The sequence below is a fragment of the Onychostoma macrolepis genome, chromosome 04 (genome assembly GCF_012432095.1).
Source record: "Onychostoma macrolepis isolate SWU-2019 chromosome 04, ASM1243209v1, whole genome shotgun sequence".
NCBI lineage: Eukaryota > Metazoa > Chordata > Actinopteri > Cypriniformes > Cyprinidae > Onychostoma > Onychostoma macrolepis.
In genome coordinates this window covers 31,611,245-31,632,303 of record NC_081158.1, presented here as the reverse complement: position 1 = coordinate 31,632,303, position 21,059 = coordinate 31,611,245, and the positions used below count along the sequence as shown (strand labels likewise).

Sequence of the window (21,059 nt, the reverse complement as noted above, 5' to 3'; positions counted from 1 at the left end):
GTTTTCTAGATGTTTCCCGTCTTCATGTGTTACTCTGAGGTACTGGTTCACATTGTATGCTTCAAGCATTTGTGAAACTAATGTTTGCTGAGTGTTTGTGACACCGATGTTGGTCACATTAATCATAATGCTACTGGGAGGGAGAAAACCAGGACACTGAATCCTGGTAGAGGTGGTAGAATTAAACACTGGGGACTACTTTTCACAGTCCATCAAGATAAACCAAAATAGGGCTGTAGATTTTTGACTGCATGCTGAATAGAACTATAAAAATGATCAATTAGATACACTCTCAGAAATAAAGGTACAAAAGCTGTCACTGGGGCGGTACCTTTTCAAAAGGTACACTTTTGTACCCATTAGGTTCAAATATGTACACTTTAAGAACTAATATGTACCTTTAAGGTACCAAAATGGAACTTTAGGTACAAACATGTACCTTTTGAAAAGGTACCGCCCCAGTGACAGCTTTTGTACCTTTATTTCTGAGAGTGTATAAAATTGCTAAAATAGCCAATTGATATAAAAATGTTAAATGTAAACATTAAAACATTGAAATTGGTTTTAAAATGCTAACATTAAAGTTTCTCATGTCATGTTAATTTATGAATTACAGGTGACACTTGTTATACCAAATAAACTTCACCAGAATAATCTACAGTGCACTGTATTTTTTGTGAAACTCTTCAGAAACAGTTTTGAGTATTTTACAATAACATTCAGCATTTAAAACCTTTGTTAAAAAGAGTTGACACACAGTATTACACATTAAGTTAATTTATGAAAGAACACTCTGCTTCTGAAGATCTACAAGTTACACAGGCCATTTAACACTATAAGATTTTTGTTTGCAGTTACTCCGATGAACTGGTTTTCAGCTTTATTTGCATAGTGCTTTCACAATACATATTGCTCAAAAGAATATTTACAAAAAAAAGCACCACCCCAGATGACTGTGGCCAGAAAAAGCTTCTCTTGTTCTCCTCCCCTCCACACATGCTTCTTTTTAACCACTAGAGGGAGGCATCGCTTGAGCATTAACTGAGGGAATACAACATTAACTTGTAGCAAATATAAGATGTTTTCACTACCTAAATGCAAAGAGATTCATATTTCATTAGATTACAAAAACATCTTTGCTTAACCCTTATGTTATGCTCTGATCACTTGTGTTCAGGATTTCCTTTTTCCCGAAAATGCTAGTTAATGTTTATTGCATTGGACTAAAACTTAATGACTTTGCTCACACTGGGTGTAACAACTTCCCAAATTTTTTTTGAACCCCCACCACCTTGTGGTGTTCCCAGTTTCAGTTTATAAATTTCTTGTTATGCTATATTATTACCAAATATTGGATTCAATCTTGTTTCCTTTCTATTTGCACAGATTTTGTATTTCTTTTTGAAACTGTCTGATCGCAAGCTTCACTGATCTGGCCTTATGCACCTCAGTTTTATCATAATATAGCATAATGAGAGATTTAGCATATCTTTATTTATCAAAAAGTGCATATTTACAAAGCTAAAACACACCATAAAGAGGCATTAAAAATATTTAAAGCACAACAAAAAACGTTGTTACATATTACTACATATTATTGTAAGTGAGGGATGAAAGGTCTTAAATTCTGGACAAATTTCAGTAAAAAAATATCCATTCCTTCTTTTCTCCTGCCACATGCACTACGAGTTCCCAAAAGCCATTGTAAAGCTTTCGAATTTAAAACAAGTCTGTTTAGTTCGCAGCAGCATTAGGGTGAAGGGGTTTGACTCGAGCCATACGGGAAAGTCCTAAACGCAGCCCCTGTCCTGGAGACTTCACATGTGCGTTCTGAGATGCACCGGGACTCCGGCCAAGAAGACCTGGAGATGGAGTTAGAAAGAGTTTACAAAAGGACACTTTTCTGTCGTGGACTGTTCTGGTGAAAATTCACAACTGCACAGTGATGATTTGAGCGTTTAGTCTCACCAGGGGGATTCCACTTAGGCAGTCTGGCCCCTGCAGGACTGGAGCAGACTGCAGGTTTAGAGAGAGGCGGAGTAGTAGGCGCCGCCTTCTGTCCAGACACAGGAGCAGCAGGACTCCGACAGATCGCTGGGCTGGGAGCTGTCAGAGAAAGAGACATGTTAGAGTAGTTGATATGGTCTTTTGCCAGACTGTAAAATTTAAAAACAGAAAAAAAAACAAAAAAAACAAAGTACCTGAGCCTTTGGCTTTTGAGGCTTTCATTGGCTTTTTGTCTTTCTTTTCCATCTTGTTCTTTGCAGCTGGTGGGGCCTTTTTTTCTGTCTTCTGTTTCACAACCTTCTTTTTCTTTATCATAGTGAATGTCTCATCTTCGCTCTCATCTTCTTCAGTAAAGTCTGCATCACTTTCTGAATCTGAAACAGGAACAACATTAAACAAATGGCCACATTTTGTATTCGAAGTATTAAGCTTCATCTTGTAAACACTGAAAACAGTCCAGCCCCATAATAACTGAGCGTGAGGGTCCTCAGATTACCTGGTGTGTTCTGAGGCTGGTAGTCCTCATCGTCTCTGTTGTCCTTCTTCTCCTTCAGTGGTTTTCTTTGTTCCTCAGAGGTTTCCTTCTGTTTAGAAACACTGGTAGGGGAGGCGTCTATACTGATCAGATTCAGCCCTGAAAACAAGACAGTAATAAACACAGAGCAGTATGCATAGAAATATAGCACATATGCATGTTATAATGCAACATTCATAAAACCCTTGTTTGTTTGTTTGTTTTATCAGCTTCATTGTGTTCTCAAAAAGATAAAAAAAAAATTTAAAACACTGATTTGTACATTTCCAAATTTCAAAGTCAGAATTTTATAGTTACCTAAACTTCGGCCATCAATGCTACAATTTGACAGCACAGGAGGAGAATCTGGACGTGGCTGACCTTCGCTGACTGTACAAAATCAAGGGACTTTAGAGGTTTTTGCATGCAAATACATCAAATAAAAAAATACGTCAATAAGGAAATAAAATGATAAATAATGATTTTTTTTTTTACTTTTCTTTATACATTTATTTATTTATATTTGCTTTTTTACATTTTTTTGTACATTATTCATTTCTCATTATGGCAGCTTTGGCATTCCATACATAAAAACGTACTTAGAATATGTTAAAATAATCAAAGATTATTTAAAGAATAAAAATGTATTCATTATTACCTAAATGGCTGTCCTCAGCACTGCAGTGTATTAGAATAGGTGGTGAACACTGAGGAGGTTGAGAACTGTCACGGTCATCTGCAGAACACAGAAAGACATTAAATAACAGCAAAATATAGCTTTGCACTTCCTGACTGAACTCCATGATGCTTTATTCTAGTAGTAGTACATTCACCTGTTTTGGTTGTAGGCTCTCCATCTTGTGTTCTTGAAGAGTCCAGCAATGATAACGATAGAGCTGTCTCCAAATCTCTTTCATAAAATTTATCCTCCAGAGACTCCCTGAAATAACACAAAAGTCAAGAGTCAATGGCGCTTTTATATATTTGTATATATGGTCCACTACTGCTTTTCTGTGTGAAGTGTCCTATAATTTGTAAAATATCAAATTGTCTTTTGTAACCTCTTCCTGCTTCCTGAGCTGGTGAGATCAACAACTTCATTTGGAGGGGCACTTGTAGTTTTGAGGTTTCTCTCAGAATCAGGGTCTTTGATGGCCGTTCGAGCTTTTTTGGGAGGAGGTTTTACACAGGCAAAATCCTCATCTGTCAGATAAATCGTGTAAACATGTTAATAGGTCTAACTAGCTTTAGTTCTGAGCATTTTGAAGTAATAATGTCTCACCGTCGTCGTCTTTGAAGTCTGTGTAGTTGACAGCTTTCTTATTTCTGACGGGTAGAAAGCAGATTGCATCAAACAAGACTAATATTACAAATTCCTGAACTCACAGTGACTGTTTATGAAAATATCAGGACATTAAATGCCAAAGACAAACAGCTGTCAGATACAACAACAAGCACTTAGACAAAGTGACATAACCACGATCTGGTTTGGATCAACTCATTTTGTAATGAAGGTATGGAAAACATTCATACACACCTGGATGGTCGGTCCATTCTTTAGATCAAAAAGTGAAACTAAAATGTCAAGTTATGCCCCGTGAATATAAGTCAAATAACGTTACTAACACTACCGCTGTGTTTTTAACGTTAGCTACTGAACATTATGAAAAACAACCAGCAATCAAAATAATTGTAAGTTTAAAAAGGTAATGGTCAATTAGAAGGTCTGTCTTTGAGTTATAAGTTTTATATGCATGTTGTTTTGATGCGAGCTGATACACACTCAAGCAACCCGCCTGAAAACAAACGACGGAAATCTATCTGAATACACCAATTTGCAGTTTAGTAAAATCTTTTCTATCTTTGCGATTCCAGTTTTACACTAGATATTTGAAGAAATATAATAATATTTTTCTAATTACAATATGTATGTTAAACTTTGACGAAACTTCTACCTGGTACAAGCTTTTTGTGCGTTTTGTAAAAAATCTCGAATCTGCGGATATGGTTCTGTACTGGCTAAGCGTGGACGCAGGAATACGTCACACTAAATGTTGAACAAAAAAAATAAAACATTAAAATGAACGTTATAATATATTGTTCTAAATGTTTCATGTTGGTACACTAATGTAAATAGTTGTTAGTTATTTTGTAAACAATTTCTGTCAATTTTCTTAATTTTTCTTGTTTTTCTAACAACATTGTCAACAATGACAACTTAGCAGAATATTTTGGACAAATAAAATGTAGGAGGTAATCAAAAATATAGTCTTCTGAAATATTATAAGCACATTTAGGCTAGTCTAAAATAAATATACATTTTTTCTTATGTATCTTGTTTTTTAGGCCTATAGGCTAAATCAAATTATGGTAACATTTTACATAAGAAACTGTAAAATGTCTTTAACATTTTGTCAGTGTTACAAGAATATCAAGATTCACTTTAGGCAAGACACCAAACTATTATTTTTAATGCACTGGGCAATTTTGAGGTTTTGGGCTTTGCTTTCATAACATGACTTCTTTTAGATTAATGGAATGAAATCATTAAAAATTGATAATTTAACTGTTTGTTACAATTCAATGGCAATGAATATCTTTAAAGGCCATTTTCTTTCAACTGAGCCAAACTCTTCTCACCTTCTTTAATCTAGGTGTTTTTAGGGGTTTGTTCATATTTCACCTGATTTATTTAACATTTTGATGATGCGATAAGAAGAGATATCCTTAAACCCTAAAACTAAAAAAAACCTTAACTCTAATAAGAAAAAAAAAAACATTTCAGATTTTTCTCCTGGAGATGCACATTTAATAAGACAATGCATCATTTGCATCCTGTATTGGGAAGGATACTTTGGAAATGTAATAGTTTACAGATTACAAGTTAACCTATTTAAAATGGAATAAGTAGGCTATAGTGTAACTTTCAAATTATTAACGCACATTTGATTACTTTTTGATACTTTTCTACATTTGTAACAAATGTTTTCAACTGTTAATAAGCTCTCAAGCAGGTTGTAGCCTAAAGCTTTCAATGTGGATTGATTGCTGCAAATTCAAACAAGAGAACCAATCAAAAGCATCAGCTCCAAAACGGCAGAAGGCATCGTGCACATCAAAAATAGGTAAAGCAACAAATGAATATTATTCAACATAGCTTTTTACAGAAAATATACAGATGGAACCCCCTTTGTAATCATTAACATTTTCATAACTGCAATTTAATTACATATTTTTTTCTCAGTAACTGTAGCTTCTTTTCCCAGTAACGTAACACTGTTACATATAACTATAGTTACTCCCCAACACTGTTTGCAAATTTAAAATAGCTTTAGAAAACCTGTAACAAAATCAACTGTGGATATTAGCTGATTAAAATGTTTACCTTACTCACCCATGTTGTCTTGCCTTAATTCCTCAAATCAACTGTCCAAATCTCTAGTTTATAGCGTAAGCAGGTCATAGTGTAACTTAAATGTTGGCTCTCTTTAAGGCCCTTCGTCCAAAAATAGCCAAAGTGCAGCCTTTGACATTGGAAACAAAACAGAATGTGGAAAGATTTATTCTTAGTGACTCAGAGACTGATGTTTCAGATTGATTCTGAGTGTTCATTATTCACCCCTAATGATGGGAAAGTCAATGGTAAACCAGCTAAATTTCCAACGAGGAGTCCAGCAAACAACAAGTGATAAACAGATGATTTTGAATCAACCTTTTTAGGTTTACTGAAGACAAAGAAGACACAAATAAACAAAAGAACATATTTTCTTTAATCAAGAAACAAAATTTTATTTATTTAAAATGAGTATAACATTTCACTGCACATCTAACACTTAAAGCAAACATATAAATACCATAAATAAAATGTAATTTATTAAATAAATAAATACTTTCTTGGTTTGACAATAGTTGTCCACAGGTGGTGTCCAGCACCAAAGACAAATTCATGGTGGTAGGTGAAAAAACTCAGGTTTTGGTTTTTCAGGTTTGTTGAGATGGAGATAGCCTATACACTGTAAAAAGTGATCAGTTGACTTACCATAAAAAAAAATTGAGAAAACCTGTTGCCTTAAAAATGTTAAGTAAATGATAATTAAAAAAATAAGTTAAGTGAATTGTCAAGTTCACTTAACTTTTTTAAAATTATTATTATTATTATTATTTACTTAATAATTTTAAGGCAACTGGTTTCCTCAATTTTTTTAAGTTAAGTCAACTTATCACTTTTTACAGTGAACAAATCTCCACTCTTAAAAATAAAGGTTCTTTATTGACATTGATGGTTCCATGGACTTTCATGGAACCTTTATATCACACAAAAGGTTCTTTATAGTGGAAAAGGGTTTTTCAGATTATAAAAAAAAAAAAAAAAAAAAAGTTATTTTAAGAACTGTTCTTTGGGAAGCCAAAAATGGTCCTTCAGTGGCATCACTTTAAGAAACCTTTATTTTGGAACCGTTATTTTTAAGAGTGTACACGTGAAGCTGGTTTGGAATATATGTCCTTAAAACACTTATGTATGAAGAAAATATTATGGTGCCACACACTAAAGTTGGCGCATCGACTTTGCGCAAAGCAGCGGCGGTTCAACGGTCAGGCCATGGAGGATCTGTAACTTTATCCGACAATTGCTGAAATCCGGGGACTGCCGGGGCTCGTGTCGTGAAGAAGATCCCACGGGTCATCATCGGAAGGGGAAACCAGGGTTTCCCTGGAGATGTTTCGACCCTCTGAAGGCTCAAAGTCCAAGTCCCCATCGTCCTCTTGAGCAGCTCTGGAGTCTGACGCCTCACCGTACCGGAGCGCGTTCAGCGGGTCTGATGGATTCACCTGCCGGTTTCTCCTCTCCCGGTGCTGCAGGCGCTCCAGTGGAACAGTGTTCTTCTCTGATAGGAAGAGAGAGGACTGAGGGAGGTTTTGTCCCGCTATGAACACCTGTTTCGCCCCGTCCAGGTTAAGCAGTATGCCATGCTTGGTGGAGTAATACACGTCACGATGGTTTTCCAAAAGTTTGTGGTGAAAAAGACAGTCTTCCTTATTGCAAACCGTCTAAAGATATAAAAATATACAAAGAGTTAAATAATGAATCAAACTTATTTCAACCTTTATACATAACCTACTAAAAAAAAAAAAAAAAAAAAACTGTGAAATTTACGCTTGCCAGAATTTTTCCGTTAAAATGGTAGAAAAAAAATAGGTTTTACGAGTGAACCTTTATTTATAGTAAAATAAAACATAGGCCTATATTTTATTATCTGATATAGGCTAATGATACTTTAACAACCTACTTAAGTACTATGTTTTGCAACTTTATAACTTAGGCTACTGACAGCCACCAAAACCACAACCACCACTTTTTAACCTCCAAAAACTGTAAAACTGTACTTTACATACGTACTTTATTGTAAAATTGCTGGAAATGTTTTGAAAAGTTTTTTTTTTTTTTTGCATTTTTAACGTCAGATAAAGATTTTTGGCTATAACCTGTAGATATATTACACTGTAAATCTCGTGACCTACAATTGCTAGAGCTATTTCTACTTTATTTAACCCATAAAATTGATTTTATTTATTTATTTATTTATTTTTTTGCATAAATTATTGTATTTAGGTTGATTCAGTGACATTAAATAACATTTGAATAAAACCAGTTAAATTCAATGCTACCATTTTTAGATTCCATACCGACTGCACTTATATAGGCTAACTGTATTAATATTAATAATATAATAATACATTATACCTGACTTTTTATACCTTATTTTTTAATTAGTTTGAATACTTACAGATGTGAAAAGAGTTCCTCCCGCGTCCATACACAAAAATCGGTTACTTTTCACTCCAAATATTGCCAGACGGTCTCTGCTCTCTGCTTTCAATAAAATTACACCTGTTGAATGCAGAATATAAAGAGGAATAAGAAGGGCATTATTTTATAGATAAAACAATGAGAAATACCCTACATATATAAAACAACAATTATTCAAGTTTCATAGACTGGTGAGAGTTTGCTTTTTATTTTACCAGCCTAATATCCTAAATATGGACATTATGCTGATCAAAAACAGGATAGGCTACTCACTGTAGGACCCCCGGTTTGTAGTTTTGCGCACGTGTCCATTCGGACTGATCTCCAAGTAGAAGTTGTTTAAGTCCGAAGTGGTCTGAAGGTGGATGTACCTCCGCGGGTTCCCCCAGCTGGAGCCCAGGAGGGGCGAGGGGTTAGGGGCAGCATCCGCAGATCTGAATCCCTGGAGAGCCGTGATCCACAGCGCAAGGACGGAGGAGCGCAGCATGCGCAGTTTGGAAAGTGCGCAACGCATCTTCACGAAGCGCAAAGTATGGATGCGTAAAACCAGTGTGCAGAGCTGAAGGAGTTGTGATGCGTGAAAGTTTGTGAGCGCGGCTATTTAAACGCATCCTGTGCCACTCCTTTACGCAACACTCGCCCGCAGAGCCAGAGGATGTGAGGAGGCGGATTCAACATGTCCACCTTCTGTTTGTTTTGAAGGTAACTGACTGGTAAACCATAATTGGCTTGTCAATTTGGCACAGCTTTGACTTTCTATGTATCCTGACATCTTGCTGTCAAAACAAAACTGAAAACAAGAATACAGTTTTCGTGGCATGTGAGAATCAGTTGGTCGTCTCCCAATGTTTCTCAAATACTAAATCAACTTACTATGATGTATAAGTAAATATGTATGTTTATTTAGGCTATTTAGGATTGTCTAACCTATAAAAATGGTAAAAGGTACACCTTTTTACCTAATTTACACCAAAATGCCACATATTTTAAAAGTCCATATTATACCGCCGAGTGACAGTTTTGTACCTGTATTAGGTGACTGCATGATTAGTGTACTGAGCGGATAGTTGCTTTGGATAAAAATGTCTGCAAAATGCATAAATGTAGCTGTAGGCTTAATGTAAATATAGTATGACCCCAATCTGAACTTCCTCAAGTTGGCCAGCAGAGGGAACCTGTGCCTCATTCACGAACAAGTAACGCACCAAAAAATGAGCAAAGCTATGTGCAATAAGGTTGAAATTGTTTAAATTAAAAAAATAAATAAATAAACAATTTTCATTATTCATATATAACATAATAATATGATATAGCAACATACATAATAAACGAATGACTGTAAACTTTATCTTTTATATTTGTATCATATTATTTATTTTTTCAATACTTTATTTTTCTATTTACATTTTAGAATTTCAAAATGGAAACATTTTGTAAATTTGTATTTTGAAAGCAATTTGTATAGTATTAACTATAATAAGTTGGGCTTGGAGAAGTAATGATTATCTCTCAAAAATGTAAACATTTCATAATTTTTAACATTATGGAATTTTTATGGTCTTTCTTTTTTTTACAGAGAAACTGTATCCAATGGATGCATTTTAACTGTCAAGTTTTGCATACGAATCAGAAAAAAACATCAAATAACCAGGGAAGCAGTTTATGAATTACTTGCGAGTAGTTTATTGAACTGTTGTCATGTTGTATAAATGATCATGTATGAGTGTGACATCCTGACAGCGGTATTTCTAGAAAAGAATCAGTTCTGGGCACACTGTGCATGACTGCTCACTGTACTCGCTACTTTGAGCATAATTAAAATGTGAAACAAAAACACACGCAAATGAAAAAAAAGAAAAAAAAAAGAAAAGAAAATAATTTTATTAACATCAGGAATATGATTAAACTGCTGTGCACAGCACATACGTAGAAAAGTAAAGGAAAAAAATATTTTTCTCAAATATATCTGTATTTATACATAGCATCAGCGCTTGTACTCAGGAACACATGATTACGTCCTCAGTTTCCTACTTTCAAAAAATCATTGCAAGAAATTATAACTAAGGCAGGGGTGAGAGATGTCTTTATAAAGAGGAGCGGACAGAAACACACTTTTAATATACAGCCACACAAAATCCTGGATTTTACTGATGTGCAGAATGGCAACTCAGTTCATATTTTGGATATGAACTGAGTATAATGAGTATAATATACCCTACTATTAAAATAAATAATGAAAACTTTTTAAGAATATATATATATAATTTATGATATTACTGTAATATTAATAAAAGTATGCATACCATTTTTGGATACCATTTTCATCAGAGAAAATAGATAAAAGTAAGTATGTGGTATGCTAGTGGAAAAAAAATGTGAAAAGAAAAATCCAGAAATCACACTAAATGATTAATGAGGCCTCACAGATATGGGGTCTTCACTGTAACAGGATCAGCCACACAAAGCCATTTCAAAACAAAGACAGTCCAACAAATTGGCATCCCGTTCTAATGCCTCTGGTGCTCCACAGATTCCAGAAACCCTGCCTGCATATGTGAAGAGGATTCAGCCAGTGACAGCTTGCAGTCATTCATGCACATACGTTTTTCTCATGAGTCCAGAGTGTACCAGGAAACTGGTGTCTATATTCTATGCCCAATAAACATTTTTACAGCTGTTGCTATAAATCCAAGTGACATACATCAGCATATCAGATGGCTCCGATTCCCAAATGTTCACACACATCGCTCATTCTTCACAGACTTAAGATGGTATTGTCAGAAGCAGGACACAAATGAAAGAAACAGCAACATTTGGCTCCCTGATTTAACTCCTCAATTCCTAATGCATCATTATAACACATTCAAAAGACGTACTGTATTAAAATAGTACATTTATATAAGTTGACTTGCAGTATTTTGGTACCAGTCTGCCAAACCCATTACACTTGAGTTACTTTATTTAAAATAAGGTTTTAATGAAGTTGAACTTTTCTGTGAAACCAAAGCCAAAATGTTAGATGATGGTAAAAGCTGTGACCGTAGATGGCTGTTAAATAGCTACATTTCTGTCCTATAAATGTTGTTTTATTGTTTTCGTAAGTGTGCAAGTCTCACTGGGACTCACAGTGATATGAATTCTGAGGCACATCAGCTAAATACAGACCTCAATGGCACATTGTTGACAAGAAACTTGCTAATGTACAAGTAATGACTGAATGCCCTTGAATACTGAAACATTCACAGATGAGACCACAAAACAAGCAGCTTGGCAGAGACCAAAACGATCGGCTTTTTTTGTCTCCCTAAAGTATTGCGTCAGTCCTGCAGAGGTCTGTCCTGATATATTTACTGTGCTAGAGGAAGAAGCCAGTCCCACAAAAACTTTCCTTTCCATATAGTAGCAAACGAGTGTGAATAACCCAGTAGGGTCATAGCACTACTGGATTCACCGAACACAATCTCACTGCAATTCAAAGCTGTTTTATGTTTGGCGAACTGGTGACTAATTCATATCGGTATGTTTTCGTACGACCTGTTGCTTAGGTTTAGGAGTGAAGCGTCATGCTTACTATTTTCGGAAAATTGTACAATTTTGTACAAATCACATTAATATGAAATCGCCACCGTGTAAAAAATGTTTTCTCGTGAGATCGAGTTGAATTTGTTTGGATTCGTGGTGACCTGAAAAGTCTGGCCTCAGATTCTTAAAGTTAACATGAAACAGTAACCAATTTACTTTTCTAATCCGATGAACTTCTGAGTGAAAATGGATATTTAATGGGGGAAAAAACATAGGACTGGACTTGATTTTAGCCGTCAGAAATGATTTAAATCTTGAACAGTGGCCATTTACTATTTTGCTAAAACATTACAGAGACAAACTTTTTTTTCTTTTTTTTTTTGGAATAATGTGGATCAATAAATCTCAATAAGACCAGGAACTGATGTGAAGAAAGCAAATAGGGATGATTTTGATTTCATGCTGACTAAACTGTAGACAAAATTTAGGGGAAAAAAAGATCCATTTAGTGTAGAGATGTAAGAAGCACAGCTCACACAGAAATCACTTTAAAACCAAGCAGCTTTATGTTGTTCAGTGCAATTTTGCATGACCAAATCTGTGTAGGGAACCGACTGCATGATTTCATGTTGAAATTACTGGAATTCACCCAACAGAGCAATGGTAATTCAGTTAAGAACAACCTTAACTGAATGCAGCATGGATACAAACACATGACAATGAGACCACAATGGACTTGAGAAAAAGAAACAAGACCTTGGACGGATGTTTTCCACCAGTTCAACTCCATGGCTACGACCTTGGACTAAAGTTGGATGGAAAACCCTAAAGAACGCTAGTGCTACTACCGGAATCTCAAGGCTTCTGTGCACAGTGGCTTTTACAAGACTACCCATGTTGCGAGGGAGACGTCACCAGCATGGCCTCTGCTCAGGTATTCCACCCCCACATACTTCAAACAGATTGAACAAACAACCAGGCCATAAGTCTTTCTAAAATAACGTCATTCCTTTCGGTTCCTTTCCCTTTAACCCTCATGCTGTGACACGGAGAGATTTTCTATTATCAAAACTGCTAGTTAATGTTATCGCATTGGACTAAAACTTACTGACGTTGCTCACGCAGGGTATAGCAACTTCCCCCAAATAATTTTTTTTCCCACCTTGTTCCACCTCTAAAATGAACGACCTACAAAAAAATTGCTAACAAGTTTCTCATGTTATTTTTTTTTGCCAAAAATTGGATTCAATCTTTTTATCAACCTGTTTTCTTTGAATTAACATGAGTTTTGTTTTTGGAACTGATTGATCAAGGGTGTCATTGCACCTCAGTTTTTGAGTGACCGATGCCAAAATGATCCACAAATAATGTTTTTTCACTCAAAAACTGAGGTGCATAAGCTCAGATCAATGAGGCCTACGACCAACCAGTCCCTAAATAAAAATCTGTGTTAATTGAAAGAAAACAAGTCGACTAAAAGATTGAATGCAAGATTTGGTGATAATATAGTATTAACATGAGATTTACAAGCAATTTTCACAAGGCCAGTCATTTTAGACCGGAAACACCAAATTAGGTAAAGGTTTTCAGTACAGCACAAGGGTTAAATAAAAAGGGTGGGGTGACATTTGGTGACAAACTGATGCAAACAAAAGCAGACATACCAAAATCATAAAAAACAGTGAGCGTCCCTCAGTTCGGATGCCACACGGTGTCTGCCCTGTAATTACATTTGCATAGAGCAGCAGTCGCGAGTGCCACTGCAGTGCCTCTGCAGCAACAGGAAAGAGCCAGACTCGCCTGCCCCCTCGACCAGGATTCACACACACACACACACACACACACACACGCAAGCATCCACATGGACAGGTGCACACACATATACTCACACCAGAAGCAAAAATAAATAAACATTTACTGCACGTATTCCCTTGAATCAGACACCATCATGGATGGCAGTGTGCCTTAAGCAACAAGCAACAAAGCTCCGGGCTACTGGCGTTTTCAGTGCACAGTAAGTATTTACAGTATTTTCATTGGTTTAGAAGACGTTCTCATTCACAGCAACGCTTAAAGCTTATTTTCAAGTGCTCCTTTTGTTCAGGCAAACCTGTGGTAAGCAATAGTATAATCAAACCGGCCATATTTAACTTTTTCAGTGTGCGCTTGCATCAGTTCCCCTGTAGGTATCTCATTTTTTAGTTATTTTTTCCTGTTTTCTTTATAAAAAGTTTAATTCTGATTGCAAAAACAGTCTAGTCCACAAATAAAATGTACAGCCTCAAAGCTCCAATAGGGGTTCAGCTAGAAAAGATAATAGCCCCTTTCACGCATACTATCTGTACAGGTAAATTACTGGTAAATTACAGTTTGGAGATCATGTGTCAACAGGACTTTTTAAAAAAAAATACCGGTAAATCAGTTCTAGCAGTGTTTTGGATACTATTACGTTCTGCGTGACCATTTATGGAAGCCTGTTTCTGACACGGTATAAAAAAATAAAAGGCAGACTTTTTAATCTCACAACCCTGAATGTTTTCTCTGAAATTTTTCTCAAAATTGTGAGATATAAACTGTTTGCATCTCACAATTCAGTTTTTTTCTGCCACAGTAAAAAAGATAATTGTAAAGATTTCACTCACAATTCTGATGTTTTTTCCAGTAGCCCCTCACTGCAGAACAAAGATCCAGGGGCGGGGTTGGATCCACATCTAGGGGGTGGAGACGGGTAGGTTTAGGTATATGTAAAGTGGGAGGATCCAACCACACCCCCTGGATCTTGTGTTCTGTGAGGACCATCTCGTTTTTTTCTCGCAATTGGGAGAAATATCTCACAATTGTTTCTCACAACTTTTCAGAATTGTGAGTTTACATCTCACAATTTTAATTAGTTTTCTTGGAATTCTGTCTTTTTTTTTCTTTCTGCCACGGAATAAAATATAAAAAAGGTAATTGGGACTTTTTATTTCACAATGTTGGATTTTTCTCTTGCAATTGCAAGGTTGTACCTCACAATTTGGACTTTTCTCTTGCGAAATGTTTACTAACCGTAAACTTGCAGTTGCAAGAACAAAGTCCAAATTGTGCGATAAAAAGTTGCAATTACTTGTTTTATTTTTTTATTTGGTGGAGGAAACAGGTTGTCACTCAGAAGACAAAAAATGTTATCAAATTGAAATGATAGTTAAACCAAAACGCATACGAGCTAATGAAGAAAAGTACTACGTCATTTGCAATGACTGACATCACAGAGTTTACCGGTATTTTGGTACTGATGCATGAATGATCTCTTAGCAGTACAAAGCCATTGCGTACTGGAAAAGTCATTCTGGTAATTTTTACAGCAATTTACTGGGATTACCAGTGAAAGGGGCTAAAGTTACACCTCATTTCTGAGTCGACAGCAGATGATGCCGAACACCAGAGATGATCAGTGTTTACGAGCTGCTCTCGTGTCTCATACGTGCTCTCTAATTAGAGAAAAGTAAAATAAAGCAGAGATGCACACCCATCCCCCTCGCCCCTCTCCGGGGCCCTTGTGGGACAGTCCCCGCGGGGCCCTGGCTAACATATCAGCCCTATTTCTGACGCCCCGGGGCGTTCAGAGCATGCATGTTAAAGGGGCGGTGTGCGGGAATGCCAAGGCACCTCAGTGCGACATGCAGCAAGAGAGATCTGCTTTCTTTTAAGTGCTCACACAACCCCACAGCATGAGAAAAACAGAAAGAAAATAAAATCAAAGATAAAAAAAAAATAAAGACTCGTTATGCTTGTGTTGGCTCAGACAGAACTAAAAATAACAAGCGTAACTTCATGCATCCTTTTAAACCATCTAGGTAGCTCTTTGAGGTAATAAAAAACATAATTTCACTGTAAAAAGCAGAGGAGGACTTCCATCATCCATCCTAGAGTCTGTTCGATTCTTGGCAAGCACCTGATTACAGAAAGGAAGGCTGGGAGAGCCTCCACATCCATAATCAATAATATATATATATAAATAAAAGAAGTAAGCAGCGACGGAGAGCATATTCAGAGATCCTAATAAAAAGCTGACCTATCCAAATATACATATAAAAAAAGAAGTAGTACTATTTTGGTGATATTCTTGCAGTTCCTTGTATGTTTGTGTGTCAGTTTTCAGATCTCTCGGGGAGATCAGTGCAAATGAAAAATTATTGCAAGAGTCTGCTCATATTCGCGGGAGGAAGTGGGTGACCGTCATGGCGGTGGTGGCCTTGTTGCCTCGCTTCCCTCGGCCGTGTTTGCTGAGAGCGACATAGAATCCCTTGTAAACGGAGGACTCGTAGGCATTGTAGTTATTTGGCAGCAGGGTCTCCTTGAACTTGCATTCGTCTTTAAAGGTAGCCTGAAAGACGGAGAAGAGAAGGAATGTGAATGCCAGCATTCAGTCAGAGGCACCAGTGTTATTTTAGTATCACTGAGATATTAATTCTTCAAAATAGTTTTTATCATTTCAATTTGAGTTATTTATTCATTTATTTAGTCATTTTTATTACTTATTGGGGTTTTTATATGTCTATTTAGTTTTTTTATTCATTTTAAGTTTGAGTTATTTTAGCATGTCAAGGTAAACTAGAAATTTTGTGTGGTTTTAATATCATTGAGAAACTATTTTAGTTTATATATATTAATTAGTTTAAGTTAAATTTAAAGTGACTGTTGTGTGTTTTTATCATGTTAGTTATTGTTTAATATGTCTATATAGTTTTTCATTAATATAAGTTTTAATTGTTTTAGTACATCAAGTTCAGCTAAATGACAACTGGAAAATTTGTGTTATTTTAGTATCTTTGAGATACTATTATAGTTTTTCTATATATTTTGAATTAATTTTTATTTTTGTATTTTCCATTTTCATGTTAAATTTGGTTAACGTTTTAGTAATTTTGTTTTGTGCTTTAGTTGTTTTTAAGTTATTGATTTTTTTATATGCCTATATAGTTTTAATTGTACCTATATAACATATAATTTCAGTTTGACTTATTTTCGTACATGAGAAATTTTGATTTGGCAACTGCTGAAATAAAAAGTTTATTCTATTTCAAGTAACACATATGTTTGTTTGTTTGTGTGGGTGGTTTTAGTTTTAGTTAGATAATAGAGTTAGTTAGGTAATAGAGTTTTAGTTAAGATAATAACCCTGCAATGCACATTAATTTTGCTTTCATGACTATTAGTGCTTTCCTATTTCAATGTGCAAATAAATGAGGCTTCTGTGAAGCAGTAAGCAACTCATAAACAACAGCACTGTTTTGCAAATACATCTAACCTCTTGAGCAGACAAGTTTCTCAGCCTGATTTCCCATAAAAGAACAACATACTGAACAAACTTGCAAAGAAACTTTCAGCTGAGCCTGGTTCCACAAGAAACCCATTAACCTGAAGCATTAACCTGATACTAATCCCTGAGCTAAACAGGCCTTTTAATTTAAAACCACTTTAATGATGACTGCAAGACCGGCCTGTGGCGTCCGCTTTATCTCTGCTCGTCCAGAGGATACTCTAGTAACGCTCTGCAGTTTTTGGATAGAGCTGTCATGTGCTCATGGGGCCCTAAGGACCAGTGTTGCACTGCGCTTGTCACACCTATGCCAAACTTCAGCCAGGTGTATCATTTACCCTTCAAACCAGCAGACACACTTTAAATTAAACACATTACATGTCAATAACAAACAACATAATCACTACTACTGCTCTTAACTGTTCAAATCAATGTGTAAATACAAGCTGCTCTACAAAATATTTCAATTTATGCACACATTTCATTACACATTCAGGTTAATTTGTGACATTTTTGCCAGTCATCTCCCAATTTACCAGTATAACAGTATATAAGATAAAGTGTAAAGCAAGATGAGAACTGCAACTATGCACTGCATGTGCGACTATACCTGATGACCTACAACTAACTACCGGCTAATATAAAAGAATGAGGCGTTAGTTTATAGGCTTAATGCAAGCAATTATTATAAACCTTTAACTCGTGCTTGCGAGGCGCTTTGGCGCTGTGCCTGGATCTAATGCACCGTTTAATAATAATTTGCAAAAGCCGTGCAGCTGTGGCAAACGTCCTGCTTCAACCCATTATATTTATAAGGCATGAACAATTGAATGCAGCACACGCCGTAAACACTATTATTAGTCGCGCGACCCCCTCACGTGCCAAATGCATGGGTCATGAATTAGTTCAAAAAACGCACAATGGAAGCATCACCTGTTTAACACACACACGCACTCGATTTTCGGGGGTGCAAAGCCTCGTTGCATTGGCAGGCAGGCAGAAAGAAAGGCGACACGGTTGCGCACACCTACCGTTCCGTACAACCTTCCTCTGTTATTCATTGCGACAAACAGCTCGCTTTTCACACCGTACAGGCTAACCACTCCTCTGGCCACAGTGGAGATCTCTATGAGACCTGCTCAAACAGAACAAGCATGTTACACACAGTAAAGCGGCTCCGCGGGACTCAGAACAACAAGGCATGCGGTGGGTGGAACCTCTGCAGGTGCCAATTGTGGATGCGCAAACGGCCTCTCTCGCGCCACTGGGCTACTACATTATTGTCGAAAGACGAACATCCCTCACACTTTGAGAGTCGTGCATGTTCTAAGCGCTTCTGGGCCGCACAAGGAGCCGGTGTAAAAATAAGTTGGCATCTATATCCGTCCCAGCATTCATGTCATGTTTAAGCCCAGCGCAGATATTTAGCACTAAGGGATACTGTGTATGTGTATGTGTGTTTTAATAGATTTGTCTTTGCCTCCAAAGACGAGTGTCGCTTCTAAAGAATAAAGAGCTCTGCGCAATTAAGTACTGCATTATTCCGTGAACTCACTGTACTGGTTCTCATTATGTACACCGTTTATCTTGCCGTCTGGGAGGACCTGAAGATGAAACCCGATGCCTACATTGCAGTACAGCCTCCGCACTCTTTTGATGCCCAGCAAATAGTCATTCTCCCAGTTCGCCTCTGGCCTCTCTCCAGAGATCCCCAGCATGGAGCGGGAGAAGAGGCTCTCCCATCGCTTCTCCAGTAAAGTTGTCTTATTAGTCCTACTCGGAAGCGGACTGGAGGACACAATCCCAACTAGGAGCAATCCCAAGAGCAGAACGGCAGTCCTTGGCCAGTGTTGCGCGTTGGCCTCGCAGGACATACTGATGAGGAGCCTTTGCGCAATGGCCATCGGGTTTACCTTCGGGGCACGTGGTCAAAATTAATGGCACTAAAAATACCCCTCTTCTAGTTTTTCTTCCCTCGGCATGGTGGTGCAGGCTTAATTTAGCGAGGCAGGTCAGGACTTCGGGCATGCGACGGTGGCCCGAGATGAGAGCGGCGGAAGAACGGGGAGAGAGCGCGGAGACACGACTTGAGGTGGAGAAGGTGGTGATGACCATGTTTTGTAGCTCCGAAGCCTCGGGTCGTGGAGAATGCCACTCACCAAAATCCCTATCTCACCTCAGAAGCCACCCTCATCCTTACATGACATCATATATCAGGGGAGGGGGGAGGAGAGAGAGTGAGTGTGTGTGAGAGAGAGAGAGAAAGTTGCGAGCGGCGGGCTGATGATGATGGGACGCTGCTGTCACTCCACGTGTGCAATGGGGGTCGCATGCTGAGCCTTATTGGACGGCTTGCGCGCGATCATGGGATGCGATGGGCACTCTGGCAGCGCCCAAATCGGGACGGTGGTCATATGTCTGACAGCCCTGCTTCCTTATTTAGAAGGATGGTGTAAAAACAGTCCACTTGTCACCGGAGAGCAATGGCACCCCTGTCTGTCACATCCCAGGCTGTTTGTGCGGGAAGTTTACACAACGACCTGATTCCACAATATTGCGCTCCCACGATGCGTGTCGATCGTAACGTTCCCCGTCTCGTGCATCGTGCAGCCTGAGCTTTTTATCTTCCGGGAGGCTGCCTGCCTCTCTGGATCTCGCGGCGGTGATGCTGAGCAACACGCACCTTCAAGAATGCTCGGACCGCGCGCAATGTCCGGACGTCAGCAGATGCTGCGCGTCGTTACGCGGATCTCCAGGTGCGCGGAGAGTACAGCGAAGCCGGATTGTAGTGACGCTTGGGGAGGCGCTGTTGTTGGCAGCGTGTTAAAGCGCCAATCACGTTATTTCAGCAGTTGCCTGCATGGCTCCACTGGAATATGGAGCAAAAATCAATTATTAATTCTAAGTCGACACATTTCAGGATCGTGAAATATGCCACTCACAAAAATGTTCATTCTTGCTTAACATATAACAGGAAAAAAAAATGACTATACCCTCTTTATACTTTTATTATAATTTACAAAATAAAATAATAAAAATAAAAATAAACTAACTTTATTTTATTAACGACATTTTTATTCCAATTCGGTTTAGTTATCATTAAAAAAATAGATTCATTTACATTTTTTTTTTCTTTTTACATTTTAATTGAAAAAATACTTAATGGTTAATCATATATCATAGGTAAATATATATTATATATGTAAATTGGTTATTAAAAAATCCATTAACGCAATGCAGTGCAAAATTCAAAATACAGGTAAAACACCTGTAAAAATCAATATGGAAAATTCCTTCATATTAATACAGTAGGCTACATTGTGCCCTATTTTTTTTACAGAGGGTTTGTTTTAGAGTGCAATCATACATGACCCTTATGGGACAATATAAATAAAAAAACTAGACCTTATAGAGCACTTCACTTTACCAAACATTCCCAATTGACAGCTGTCCTTCAGGTTAACTGAAGAACTGCAGTGTGTAGCAATAAAATTAAAAGTCATGACTTGAACATTTGTAGCTGAGTAGTCATCAGCTGTCTTTAAAATGCTTACAGCTCTTGCTAAACAGTGACAGTCTAATTAGCAAAGAAATCTCAATCAGTAGCAATATACCTGAACCCTTCTGACCCTTCAGCACCAACACAAGCAGCATTATGACGTCAGGGCCTTCACGTCTAAAGATGTTTTAACACATAGTGTATGAAAAAAGTAGGACAATTTTAATGATGTTGTATTACTTGCTCATATAAATCTGGTTGCACGCATTAAAGGTGATGCACAGAACCGCAAATCCACCCCGTGGCATAATTCACACGATTTCCACATGTCCATTCTGATAATACACCAAACCTAAGATCAAAGCAGACATTTCAGCATTCAGCTGTCTCTGCATCTCATGTTCAG

The 21,059-nt window shown here is 37.3% G+C and overlaps 3 protein-coding genes across 3 annotated transcripts; all 3 read right to left on the bottom strand.

The window, feature by feature from the left end:
• Window positions 1-819: 819 nt before the first annotated feature.
• Window positions 820-4,490, bottom strand: rad51ap1 (RAD51 associated protein 1). Its single transcript, XM_058773391.1, has 10 exons — window positions 4,059-4,490; window positions 3,804-3,847; window positions 3,583-3,724; window positions 3,355-3,461; window positions 3,180-3,257; window positions 2,840-2,911; window positions 2,504-2,641; window positions 2,202-2,381; window positions 1,969-2,106; window positions 820-1,862 (listed from the first exon to the last, which is right to left on the bottom strand). The coding sequence occupies exons 1-10, from the start codon at window positions 4,073-4,075 to the stop codon at window positions 1,735-1,737; spliced, it is 1,044 nt and encodes a 347-aa protein (XP_058629374.1). The 5' UTR covers window positions 4,076-4,490; the 3' UTR covers window positions 820-1,734.
• A 2,509-nt stretch (window positions 4,491-6,999) lies between these two features.
• Window positions 7,000-9,007, bottom strand: fgf23 (fibroblast growth factor 23). Its single transcript, XM_058773409.1, has 3 exons — window positions 8,604-9,007; window positions 8,308-8,411; window positions 7,000-7,570 (listed from the first exon to the last, which is right to left on the bottom strand). The coding sequence occupies exons 1-3, from the start codon at window positions 8,842-8,844 to the stop codon at window positions 7,139-7,141; spliced, it is 777 nt and encodes a 258-aa protein (XP_058629392.1). The 5' UTR covers window positions 8,845-9,007; the 3' UTR covers window positions 7,000-7,138.
• Window positions 9,008-10,006: 999 nt separating this feature from the next.
• On the bottom strand, window positions 10,007-19,523 carry fgf6b (fibroblast growth factor 6b). The gene is made up of 3 exons (XM_058773414.1): window positions 18,710-19,523; window positions 18,186-18,289; window positions 10,007-16,218 (listed from the first exon to the last, which is right to left on the bottom strand). The coding sequence occupies exons 1-3, from the start codon at window positions 19,056-19,058 to the stop codon at window positions 16,042-16,044; spliced, it is 630 nt and encodes a 209-aa protein (XP_058629397.1). The 5' UTR covers window positions 19,059-19,523; the 3' UTR covers window positions 10,007-16,041.
• Window positions 19,524-21,059: the final 1,536 nt, after the last annotated feature.

What these genes read in the sequence shown, in the direction of transcription:
- rad51ap1 (XM_058773391.1), bottom strand. An exon ending in AGAGCCTACAACCAAAACAG is followed by an intron (nt 3,258 to 3,354) that starts GTGAATGTACTA and finishes TGTGTTCTGCAG; the next exon opens with ATGACCGTGACAGTTCTCAA. An exon ending in GCCTAAGTGGAATCCCCCTG is followed by an intron (nt 1,863 to 1,968) that starts GTGAGACTAAAC and finishes CTCCATCTCCAG; the next exon opens with GTCTTCTTGGCCGGAGTCCC.
- fgf23 (XM_058773409.1), bottom strand. Translation starts at nt 8,844, where the DNA reads ATGCGTTGCGCACTTTCCAAACTGCGCATGCTGCGCTCCTCCGTCCTT. An exon ending in TACAAACCGGGGGTCCTACA is followed by an intron (nt 8,412 to 8,603) that starts GTGAGTAGCCTA and finishes TGCATTCAACAG; the next exon opens with GTGTAATTTTATTGAAAGCA. An exon ending in GAGGAACTCTTTTCACATCT is followed by an intron (nt 7,571 to 8,307) that starts GTAAGTATTCAA and finishes TTATATCTTTAG; the next exon opens with ACGGTTTGCAATAAGGAAGA.
- fgf6b (XM_058773414.1), bottom strand. Translation starts at nt 19,058, where the DNA reads ATGGCCATTGCGCAAAGGCTCCTCATCAGTATGTCCTGCGAGGCCAAC. An exon ending in ACATAATGAGAACCAGTACA is followed by an intron (nt 18,290 to 18,709) that starts GTGAGTTCACGG and finishes CTGTTTGAGCAG; the next exon opens with GTCTCATAGAGATCTCCACT. An exon ending in GAGGAAGGTTGTACGGAACG is followed by an intron (nt 16,219 to 18,185) that starts GTAGGTGTGCGC and finishes TCCGTCTTTCAG; the next exon opens with GCTACCTTTAAAGACGAATG.